At 41.0% G+C, this 12,714-nt stretch overlaps 1 protein-coding gene across 3 annotated transcripts in view; it reads left to right on the forward strand.

Annotated features, from left to right (window-relative positions):
* The window catches only part of LOC116389488 (A disintegrin and metalloproteinase with thrombospondin motifs 2-like), a 157,130-nt gene extending 147,594 nt beyond the window's left edge, over positions 1–9,536 (forward strand). For 2 of the 3 annotated variants that reach the window (XM_031858191.1, XM_031858194.1), the window contains 9 exons: positions 122–245; positions 727–807; positions 917–1,080; positions 1,246–1,402; positions 1,525–1,660; positions 1,856–2,063; positions 2,384–2,513; positions 3,022–3,108; positions 6,293–9,515. In XM_031858191.1, coding sequence (XP_031714051.1) covers positions 122–245; positions 727–807; positions 917–1,080; positions 1,246–1,402; positions 1,525–1,660; positions 1,856–2,063; positions 2,384–2,513; positions 3,022–3,108; positions 6,293–8,478 — 3,273 coding nt within the window. In that variant the 3' untranslated portion in view covers positions 8,479–9,515. Of the gene's footprint in view, positions 1–121; positions 246–726; positions 808–916; positions 1,081–1,245; positions 1,403–1,524; positions 1,661–1,855; positions 2,064–2,383; positions 2,514–3,021; positions 3,109–6,292 lie in introns of all 3 variants that reach the window. The other variant, XM_031858193.1, reaches the window with a different exon arrangement.
* The last annotated feature ends 3,178 nt before the right edge of the window (positions 9,537–12,714 follow it).

Consider the following 12,714-nt stretch of genomic DNA (forward strand, 5'->3'; position numbering starts at 1 on the left):
GTGTGTGTGTGTGTGTGTGTGTGTGTGTGTGTGTGTGTGTGTGTGTGAGAGAGAGCGCAAGACAGCTGCTGCAGTGTGGTCAGATCTGCATGTGTTAAACTTTCCATGTCCTCATGAACAGAAAGTGGGCTGCAACGGAGTGGTTGGCTCCTCAAAGCAGGAGGACAAGTGTGGAGTGTGTGGAGGAGACAACTCCAGCTGCAAAACCTTCAAAGACACCATCACACGTACTGCCAAGAAACAAGGTGAACACACACTCTAAGTGACAATGACCCTTATCTAAATGTAGGACAGACATGGCATCAGATGTCTGTTAGTACCGGATAAATAGTTGTCCAGTGTTCCTTTACTGTCTGCGCACCACGTTTAGTTATACTCAGCTAAACATCGCCCTCTAGAGGAAGATTAGTAGCAATGTCCAGTTATCACGTTTCCACATGAGTCGAGCACTGGCAAGTTATGTCAAACCCAACTCTATGGGCGAATGTTTATTAGTATATTATCTAATCTTTGGCGTCAGAGCAGACCTACATTACAGCACCAAAATTCACAAAATGTTTTATAAAGTTGCATGAAAACAGTCAAGACTGTAAGGATTTTAACTAGTGAGGATATTTGGTTGAAATGAGTAAGAGCTCTTTACGGGATTAGCTGAGGCTTTTCGTCGGGTAACTGTAAAATTGTTCTGCTGTCAGTGTTACAAACTAGGTGTCTGTTTCATTCCAGGTTTCCTCAAAGTTCTTGAAATCCCCAGAGGAGCGAGACACTTATTGATCCAAGAGCTGAAAGCAACCTCTCACACTTTAGGTATTTGACATTGTATATTGTTTTTCTTTCCTGCGTGTTTATTAGTAGTATTGTGTTGTATACTTGTGTGGTACTAGTGTAATCAATGAAAATTCTCACCCATCTACAGCTGTAAAGAACGTGGCATCAGGACTGTTCTTCTTGAACGGGGAAAACAATTACCCAGAATCCCACTCGGTGATAGAAAAGGGCGTGGAGTGGGAATATCAGAATGAGAACGACAAGGAGACACTTCAGACCACTGGTCCTCTCAGACATGGAATTCTGATCATGGTACACATTGAAATGAGTGAAAATAGTGAATAATCTGTTCATACACAAGCATATTTAACAATCCAAATGACACTATATATATATATATATATATATATATTTGTCTGAAATGGTGTCGGTTATCTAAAGTGTTCATTGGTTTTTGTCACTTTTTTCTCTTTGTAGATGAAATTGCATGGAGATGAGGATGTGAATTTGTCTTATAAGTACATGATGAACATGGACAGTGACTCTGCCATTCAGAACAACATGCTGGTGGAGGACAGTGCCTATGAGTGGGCTCCAAAGAGATGGTCCTACTGCTCCAAGGCCTGCGGCGGAGGTACAGTGGAGTAATGGAAATGCATGCTGTGAAACCGTTGTGTCTCTGAGATCAACTATGATGCCCGTCTTTATGCTTCTGGTGCTTACATTTGTTAAATGCTCCATTCCCTCTTGCTGTAGGGAAGCAGTACCTGCGATACGGATGCAGAAGAAAAGTTGACAGTAAGATGGTCCACAAGAGCTTCTGTAACAAATCCAACATGAAACCTAGAGGAGACACCAGAGACTGCAACCAGAAGCCCTGCCCCCCACCCATGTATGCATTGTATTATATGTCAGAAACTGTAAAGAAATAACAAAGCTGTGATAGAGACAGCTTTAGGCTGTTTCTACATTCAGCAGGCCTTCAGCAGGTCTTTCCTCCTCGCTCATTGTTTACTTCAGCATTTTGACGTGTTGAATGCCCTCAGAACTCCTGTTTCTCTCTCTCTGTCCCCGTGGTGTCCTCCAGCTGGGTGACAGAGGAGTGGCAGAACTGCAGCAAACCATGTGGAAAGACAGGGATGCAAATCCGCTCGGTCAGCTGTGTCCAGCCGTCAGATGACAACACCACGCGCTCCATCCACAATAAACACTGCAACGACGACCGGCCCGAGACTCGCAGACCCTGCAACCGACACCCCTGCCCGACCCAGTGGAGAGTCGGACCATGGTCGCAGGTATGCAGGCTGAACGTAGGGCAACAGGCCCGTTTTGGTTTTTGCAGGGAAAATACTGATATTTTTGTATTGAAGCCCAACAGCTGGTACTTTTGTGAGACTCAGTGGTTTAAATATCAGACTTCCCCAGAACTGTATTCTTGGCATTGTTGAAAAGTCTATGAGAAACCGATGATGTAATCTTCACAATTACTTCTTACTGTAAACCAAGGAAAATGATTACAAAAATCACAATGTCATAATATTCATGTACATTTTATGTCCATATATACCAGGTGATGTGTTATAAAGTGCTTGTTGGTGATGTCCTGTGTCTCCAGTGCTCAGTGTCATGTGGTAACGGGACCCAGCAGAGGCAGGCTCTGTGCCACACCAGGGACAACACCATCGGCCTGTGTCTGGACAGTAAGCCCGACACCATCAGAGTCTGTCGCCTGGATCCATGTCCCAGTGAGTGTCAAGGAACCTCCAGTCACTCAAATTATTTCATTTACACACAATTGTCTTAAGAATTTCACTTTATTAAAATGTTTGTTTTGTTCAACATTCCTATCTGCAATACTAAGATTGTGCAAAAAAAAAAAAAAAAAAGGACAGTAAACAGCTGGCGATGTTAAAAACAAGTTCTGTATGATGGGAACACAAGCAGTCAAACAATCATAGATTTTAAACCATTTTGTTCTGAACTAAACTTATTTGGAAGAGTTTTGTTTTTTCCTTAACTAATCTGACTAAAAAACACTTGTTTCTTGCCCTTTTTTGACAATATTCCCATGTTGCCAGATCTCAGCAATTATACTTGTAATAAACTGCAACTATTCTTGAATACGTAGACAAAAACAGGCCCAGATATCAGTGTGGAAAGGAGATGCTGGGAAAGGTGCACCACAATAACCATTTAAAGAGTTCCCTTCCCACCTTAACTACTGCATCACTCTCTCCCTTCTTTTCTCTGCAGAGGGCTCGTCAGACCTCAACAAGAACGGCAACATCCTGATCCAGTGGCTGTCTCGCCCCAACTCCATCTTACCGAAGATCTCCTCACGTAAAACCTCCCTCTATAGTTCCCAGCCTGGCCTCCACAGCGGCAGCCGCAGCTGCATGTTTGTCCTCTGCTGGGCCCTGCCCATCTCTGTCCTCCTGTCTCTGCAGGGCCGGCCCCGGCTGGCCCCCTGACCTTCCCCACGGCCCGTGCCTGTGCCCACGCCCGTGAGCGAGCGGCAAAGCTTTCACTTCTCTTTTGGGGGGGAGGGGGGATGTTGCCTCTCTCTCTCTGTGTCTGAGACGGCTCTGACTAGGGGGAGGTCTCTGGCTCCTGTGTGTGCTAGTTGGTTCTCTCTTGCTCTGTCTCTCTCTCTCTATCTCTCTCTCCTTTGTGGAGCATTGTGTTGTAACCGCTGGCCAGTCGAAAACTCAAAAGATCAACAAAAAATTTGATGTGAAAAGGATTCGAAGTGGCAAGGCGAACATGTTTTCACGGGCACCTCCTGAGACGTGTCGAGGAGCCGTTCATGTGTGAGGGGACCCACTCTGCATCTGGCGGCCATGTTTTGCGCGAGCTAGCTGCGTGTTGTCATGGGTTACCACTCCTGAGATGCAGCTGCGCTTTTTTCTTTTTTGTAGCGCACTGTCATTGTGGGGAGAAACAGGTGTGAAAATAAACAGAAAAGGTATATAAATATCTATATAGGAAAAAAAAGTTATTGAAAAAAAAATATGAAAGCTTTATTGTGAATGTGATCTTGTCACAATGAGGACATCTTTGCTAAAGTGCTCATCTGACATCCTGGTTCCATTCGAGGAGGAGAATGGCGTCTCATTCTATGCTCCATTCTCAGATTGACAGGAACTCGGGACAGGAAGTGACATAAGTAAACCTTCTGATTTTGGGGGGGAGGGAACTGTGAGGTGAAGGATCTTGAAGAAAGGCTAATTTTAAAAAAACAACACACACAAAAAATAAACAGGGTAGTCTGACCGCTTGAGGTTGCTTCCCATTTCACCTCATCATCAGCCATCCTCTCTTTGACTGTTATACTAAAGTTCAATAAATGCAGCTTATTTGTGCTTGCAGACTTTAAACAAATACATCTATAAATATATTTGTATTTATATATACCTATAAATCTAAATCTATATGAGTAACAATAATATTAATAACGTTTTACCATGAATAAGCTGTAGCTTATTTGCCTAAAACCTTTGGACTGCTATTGATCGCTTAGATCCTTGACTGTTATGTGTATTTTTTTATTGATTTTACATAAATACAGATGAATATTTAATAAAGGTAAAGTGTTTTGGGGGGGGGAAGGGGTTAGACCTATATTATGCAGGACTTGGTCAGTTAGTTGCCTCTCCATTCTCTCAGATGGATCAGTGGTTTACTGTCGCTTCTTGTTTTCTTTAGGATAGGATCCCGTTTTGTCATGCACATTCGCATCCATCACCTGTATGTATGTGTGTGAGTTGGTGCATCTGTGTGTGTGTGTGTGTGTGTGTGTGTGTGTGTGTGTGTGTGTGTGTTTGTGTGTGCGCTTCTGGGTGCATGTGTGTCTTGTGTTTAGATGAGTGAGTTAACAAATGTGTGATTAAATGAGATATGCTAGTCTTGTCAGTCAAAGTGTGTCTGTCTGATTGTGTTTGTGTGTGTGTGTATGTGTGTAAGGAAGCTTCATCATTCGGGCTTTTACACATTGCGATCCGATACAGAAATACCTCATAAACTTTGATTTGAGAGCGTCCGATGATCATTTTATGTTGATGAACATTAACCACATGAACAATGCCTTATCTTGGATTGAATGTAATGGCATTTATCTGTGAAAGAGATGGCTTTACTCATTCAAAGTTTCACTCGGAATAGAGGCAGCTTCAAACCAACTTAACAAACTCACACCCGCCAACCATCAAACCTACCAAGGTGATGTTGGACCAATGTCCGACTACTGGGAGGGTTTACAAAGGGCCTAGGGACACTTATGGCATCGAGAAAAAAAAAAAAAAAACACTTCAGACTTGTCATTGTATTGTGATCACTTATTTCTGTTGTGACTATGTAGCGAGCTATCCAAGGTTTCCTTCTGCTGGAGTTGGACTGTATGAGACCAAGCCAGACCTAGCAGTGCGACTGTATATAACATTGGTGTTGACTGTATTTAATAATGTTCATGACTGTTATCTTCTTCTATAATATTCTATACTATGGGTAACTGTTTTGTGGCTTCACTGGCCTGCTGCGTGGGGCTGGCTAACGTTTGGCTAACGTTGAAGAAACATTCAGATGGACTACGTGCACTGCGTCTATATGCACTTTGATTTATCAGGGAAATTTTATTAATGTTTTGTAAATGTTTCATATGACACTTAATGTGCCATTCCAGTTTTTACATCATCATGGAAATTATGGAATTCATTTAAAAAGCAAATATAATTTATGTACTTCATGTTTTTGTTTTTTTCAATCGTTAAACAGATTGACTGGTTGATTTCCAAGTAATGAAGTGTTTTACCAAAGTGACTGTGAACTTGTAACTTTCGATACAGTTGAATTATTTTTCTTAAGAAAAGAATATATCTATATATTGAGCAGGGGGGGGCGTACATCTCATTGTTTCAGTTACTGTCATTCTCAACAGCAAAGTTGTATCAATAAAAATGTTTTGAAAAGTGTGATCTTTCTCTCACCAGGAATGTTCACTGGCTAGATCCTTTGTCAGAGAAAATGTCAAACATTGCCAGTAGAACACAGTTATTTGTACTGGCATGGTACAAAAGGGGTACAAGTCACGTGGTAGAGGATTAAAATTGATGAGAAATTATCAAAATTAGAAAAATTCAGATATCAGAGTTATATTTGCAAAACAAGACTGGCGACCCTTGTTTTTCCATTTCAGTTGCTCTGGACTAATCTCATGACTGCTCTTGATGTTTGGGTTTTTCCTCCTCTTCCTTTCTGCATCATCTGCTAATGGTCTGGCTTTTCTACTGTACTCTGCATGGTGTGGAACCAACACACACACACTCACACGTATGCATGTACTTTATATATATATATATATACATATATATACAAACATACACACAAAGACTAATACTAATGTCACATACTATTTGTTGCACATTCTGTCACATACAAAGACGTATCAATCACGTACATAATACTCACCTCTTCATCGTCTCTACCGCCGGCTGCACCCGGTCTCAGCTCTCTATTCTCTTCTCCACAGGCCAGCGTTGTCATGGAGACCGCTCTGTGTTCTGTCGTATGGAGGCGCTGAAGCGCTACTGCTCTCTACCGGACTACCGGCGCATGTGCTGCAAGTCCTGCAACAATGTCACCATTACAGAACCTCCCACCAACTCCACATCCATCCTGCCCAGTGCTTCTCCACCCACCCTCAGCAGAGCTGTCATCACCACCATTTCAGCTTCTGACATCAATCCCTGGACCACCACTCATCCTCCTACCTCTACCACTGCTGTTACTCATTCCACCCCTTCCCAACTAAGTGCTACACAAATGATCACCACTCATCCTCCAGCAGCCAACAGTGCTCCTGTCCTCCCCACTACAAGGACCTCAGTTATTACAACTTCCCCTGGTGTTACTGGTCATCCCCTACCTCTGCCTGTCCCAGACACAGACGTGAACACAGACACACAATTACAGAGCACTACAAATAGTCCAGCAACATCTGTTATAACTGGCAAACAACTTCCAGCAACTTTGTCAACTATGACAAATCCAACAGAAAGCAGTACGAAAACAGACGCCCCACTAAAATCCAAGCCCAAAAAGATTCCGCCAAAGAAAACCCTCAAAAAGGTGATTCCACCAAAGGTTAATCTCAAAAAGAACACTGCATTAAAAAATACTACAAGAAAAGATGTTCCACTAAAGATCAATCCCAAAAAGAAAACAAGTGATATTTCAAAAAAGAATACCCCATGGAACAGCAAACCCCCAAAAAATAGACCAGAAAAAACAACTCCCAAAAAGACTACTCCCAAACAGACTACTTCCAAACAGACGACTCCACCAAACACTACTCCCAAACAGACGACTCCACCAAACACTACTCCCAAACAGACTACTCCACCAAACACTACTCCCAAACAGACGACTCCACCAAACACTACTCCCAAACAGACTACTCCACCTAACACTTCTCCCAAACAGACTACTCCAACAAACACTTCTCCCAAACAGACTACTCCAACAAACACTACGCCACCAACTACTACTGCCATAAAGACTACTCCTAAAAAGAAGACTCCCAAAAAGACTACTCCTAAAAAGACTCCCCCTATAAAGACAACTCTCAAAAAAAAGACTCCCAAAAAGACTACTCCTAAAAAGACTCCCCCTGTAAAGACAACTCTCAAAAAGACTCCTCCAGTGAAGAAGACTCTGGAGAAAATACATAAACCCACGCTTAAAAAGGAGGCTCCCCCAAAGGCCAATCCCAAAATGAACATTCAGCCAAAGACAAAAGTTACAAAGAAAAAACAAACAAAGACAAATCCTCAAAAGACCCCAAAACTAGGTCCAAAAAATGCCATGGTTAATCAGAATAAGACTAAGAGTAACCCAAAAAAGACAACACTTAAAACAATGCCTTCATATTATACCACAGCCCCCACTCCAAGTCTAGAACAACTGAGGGAGTACTTTTCTTCCACTATCTCATCCAGCACTACTGTAACAATAGCTGCAGGCGTACCTTTGCCCGAGTCCAGAATCAATGTTACTTACATCAATAACAAAACTGCAACCATAGATGAAACTCCACTGTGGTATCCTGATACTTCAACGATAACACCTAGCACTTCTGGGGACTTCATAACACAGACTGGAACCACTCATTTTGAAGAAGTCAACATGCCATATAGTGATGTCACAATGACCAGCAGCGGTGATGTCACAGTAACCAGCGGAACCATTCTCAGTGACGATGATGTCACAGTGTCCTACAGCAACGTGGGAGTGGTCAGTGACACCATGGTGCTGGACGATGGCCTCACTATGGTGATCCCAACTATCAATAGCGAAGATATGATGGACCTCGCTTCCTCACCCTGGCTGGACCTGTCTGAGTATATCCCTGTGACCTTCCCTGTTCCCACGAGCATCTCAGACCCTGCCACAACCTCACCTCCCACCACCATTGCCCTGACAACAGAAAAAACAGCCATCGCAACCATCACCAGACCAGTGGAGAATAGTGAGAACAACTCTATCGACATCATATACAACAGGATCATCGGCGTAGACAATGACATTTTCCAGAACAATCTAATCCCAAAGCGTCGAGTCAACTTCCGAGAGAGAACCAAGAACAAACGCATTCAGGAGCTTCTGGAGGAGAAGAGGAACTTTCTCCTCCGGATGAAGAGAGGCCATGCAGCATGATAGACCTCCTCATTTCTCTTATAGAGATGAACACTATATTTACAGAATTTTTAAACCCTCTGAACTGCCATGATGCTTTCTAGGCCTATCCGCACAAAAGAACTGTCATATCACTAACATGACAATCAGGACTGTTGCAGAGAGAGAATATTATGGCCACATGTTTGAACAGTTACTTTGAATAAAGAAAAGCCCTTTATAGTACAGATTGAAGCAGATTTAAAAGCTAATCGCCAAACGTGTCAATACAACAATGAGAAACAGAGGGGATGAAAAGGGTACATCCAGTTTGCTCGTTTGGCCAGCACTACACAAATCCAAGCTTTCGTCCCTCCAAACCACCCACAGTCGCAGACTCGTCAATGATAAGTGTGATGTTTGTAGAATGGTATTATCCCGACCGGCACTTATGGAGCACCATAATCTACCACCTGGAAATCTCCATCTCCATATGAAATTACAGCCCATGACTGCAGCCACTTTCCCCACAAACAGATACATCTCATTCCCTCTTGGTAAATCCAATTCTCCTTTTGGGTTAATTGAATTGTGAAAAGTTTACACTGCTTGGATTGTGTTGCCTTTTTCAAAGCAAATGCCAGTCTGACTACATGGGGTCTCTCATCTCTCAGGAAGTTAAGATGCAGCATGTTGAGAGACATAGCCAGACACTTGGTGCGCCCGGAATTTTGATGATATATTTTGATATCTCATTAAGCTAGGTGGAAAAACAAAATAAGTGAGGAGAAAAAACTATATTGATTTCATTTTTCTTTTTCTTTTTTTACGGTCAGTTAAGTACGATGCTTTTTATGTCAGTGTTGCTAAAAGTGGTGTCCCTTGTGCATTTATTTATGTAAAAAAAATGTCTAATAAAATAAACAAGCCTGTTTGTATTGACTGTATCAAAATAGAAGCTTTGGGGCCAGTTTGTTTTCTTTTGTAAAAGTTTTATTATTGGTACATCTCAGCCTTGCAGCAGCTGCAAAAGCATCCATGGATCTTTCTGTACGATATCTGTACATATGAAAAAGAACTTAATGTTTAATATTTATTAAAGTTTAAGTGCCTGTGGTATTTTGCAAACTGTCAGTGTTGTGTGCTTTTTGTTCCAGTAACAGTTATCATGCTTCTTTATCTTTTTGGCTGCAGCCAGTAGTTGTTATGTCACAATCCTGATAAACAAAACATGAGCCAACCACTGTGAGCCTCACTGCTGCACCAGTTTTGGGTTAACTGAGTGATATGACACAGCACAGGGTCAGGTTAAGCAACAATCTCCTGGAAGCATGCTTATAAATGTTTATTCAATTGACATTTTACTCCCATTTGCACTTTGTTCATGTTTGTGCTCAAAAACTTTGTATTGCCTTTTTTATCAAAGTCAGAATATCAGGTTCAGTAGCATGGCTTTAAATTCCTGACTTAGGTAGAGTTGTTTTCACCGTGGGATTGAAAATGTGGCCTGGGAAATTACCTTTTGTCTACATTTGCTTACAGTGTCCTTTTTCTTCACTTTGAGCTCTAAAGGATTCCCTCATCTCTGTGGTATTTGGGTGGCAGATAGATATATAAATAGAAACCTTTGCAAATTAAATCCAAATTGCATATCTAGATATCTTTAGGGTAGGAGGGACAATGTGTTTTTTTCTGATTTTGGTGAACTTACCCTTGAGCATGAGATGATCCCAAGAACAGCCATGTTTTTATGAGTAGAAATTAACATTTAATGTGATTACAAGCTGTCCAGGAAATATGCCATTACATTGCACTCACTCTCTTGCTCTGAGATTTGACTGAACATCTACCTTTTCATCTGGTTTTACTCTCAGATTGATTTTGTGTCACTCCATTCAAACTCTGGCTTATTGACAGTAAAAAGATAAATAAAAATGCTGTAGCAGTCTTTGGCTATGTCACATATTACAGAAGCGTAATGCATTCATTGAAGAATAATATTTGCCCAGGTGTTCTGAAGGCTTCCTGAATGTGAGCAGATTGCTTTTTCCATGGAAACTGTTCTTAGAATATCCAAGATTATTATCACGTTATTTAATTAATTAAAACATGGCAATTATTTTTGTTCATGCTTCCGTAACATCCAACACTTTGAGAAAGGAGATTTTTTTATTTCCTGTTTACATCTTTCATAAGCCAATCAGTTCTTTTAGCCATTTTCCAAAGCTGACTTCATCTGGCCTCTGTAAAGTGGCTACACCACTCTTGTTACACACTTTAATCCTACCGACTGGGGTCGCCACAGATACTTTTTTCATATCTCATAGGCCCATTATTCCATCAGCCCAATTTTGTATGATTTTGTCAATCAATTTGTTTACATTAACTTCATAATGTTGTTTTCTGTTTCTAATTAGTGTTTTTCAAGAATATCAATTTATTGGGATCCAGGTATCCCTGTCAAAAGCACCAAATTCCACCTATTCAGTTTTATTAGATGGAACTATTTATTGGGTTCATGTTTGCCATGGGTACTAATTTAAAGTACCACCCACTATCGGGGTAGGGCAACTCTAGGGGACAGTCATTTTTAAGGAGACAGATGCTGCAGACACGGTTTTCTAAGATGACCTGTTTTTCAGATGGCATTAATAACATAACTAATAAGGTTTTGAGAAGGAATAAGTCAACATTTTTGATATGATGGTTGTTTCTTAGCTTATTCCATGGGTCCCCAGTCGGGAGTCCTTTCATGTTAAATAAGTAATTGGTTAATTGGTATGAGAGTTAAAGGTTCCACTGTGCAGCAAATATGGACTGCATGGATGCAATAATGCTAACCTTCAGTTATTGTATACCCTGAGAGAACAAAAAAGCACAAATACTCACAAATAATACCGGAAGATCAATTACTAATATCTAACATTTGTATCCTCACAAGTTCAGTTGATACATTTCTGTGGTTTGAGGGAAACTTGAGTCCAAAATAGAGAGAAGTATTTGTGAACAGTTGGGGATAATAATCAATATTTGTTTGTTTTCTTTAGACATTGGTGCAACTGCCGTCTTCTTTGAGAGAAAACTAACAAGTTCACGATCGCTCTCCTGACTTGTTTCGGAAAGCTCACCCCTTGCGGTTGGTTCTCATTATGAAGGTACAAGGGGTCGATAAAACAGTAACCGTAAAACCTTTCAGTCTAATGGAATCCAACAGCCCACCATGGTGAAGATTATGTTTGTGGTCATGATCATTTTTCTTGAGACCGTTTCTGACCAGTGCTGATCCAATTGTGTAGATTTTTAGGCAGACGTTTTCAGTTTTGGTCCAATGGATGGATCAAAGCTCAAAAACAAGTCTTGACCAAATTTTAATGATACAAAATGAACTGTAAGTTTCATAAATCAAGATGTATTGCAATGTGATTCCATTTACTGTAACTGCATTATACTTTAATGTGATTTTGGTAATTTGCAAACCCCCTGTGATTAAAATGTTTCCCAAAAGATATTTCAAAAAACAACTTGTTCTCGGAAGGGGAGGTGATCTCTCTGAGGAAACGCCCCTCGTTGACTCTATGACCATATATTAGGGTCCCTCTGGGTGCTGGAAACTCAGAGATAACAATCACCAGGCTCAACAACCAGAGCCTTTCTATGTATCCATCATTCAACTGAAATTGTCCAACTCTCTCTGTACACGCTGAAGCTAGACAAAGAAGAAGAATTTTATAATTACTGAAAAGTCATCATGTGGCGTTGGTGACTACAATGACACGTTTATGGTTGAGGAAAAATGGTTGAATTAAGTTTATTGTATGTTTCCACAAGTAAACCCACTGACCACAATTTGAATGCAGCCCAAGAATATGACATTTATAGTACACACACCATAAACAGATCTGTGTCAATATAGACTCTGGTTGGTGTTCAGCTGAGAGCCATGAAAAAACACCCAACCCATTTGTAATCTCTTTAAAATGCCTGCTGATAAAACAATTATTTCCTTGTAAACACACACACACACACACAGCAACAAATACAAATACCATCATTACTGGAGTTCAATCTTGTTTTTGTTGTTTCTTTCACAAACTTAAATCCGTCCATTTTACTTAAATTTGAAACCTTGATGTCGTGTCTCGTGTTTGTCATTAGCAGAATGCACATTGATAAATGCAGTTAGTGTTCTGTCTGAGAGTCTGTCAAAGTACAACTGATCAACATGACTGTTTGTGTGTGTGTGTGTGTGTGTGTGTGTGTGTGTGTGTGTGTGTGTGT

Source organism: Anarrhichthys ocellatus, unplaced genomic scaffold (assembly GCF_004355925.1).
Source record: "Anarrhichthys ocellatus isolate YVR2014 unplaced genomic scaffold, GSC_Weel_1.0 scaffold19, whole genome shotgun sequence".
NCBI lineage: Eukaryota > Metazoa > Chordata > Actinopteri > Perciformes > Anarhichadidae > Anarrhichthys > Anarrhichthys ocellatus.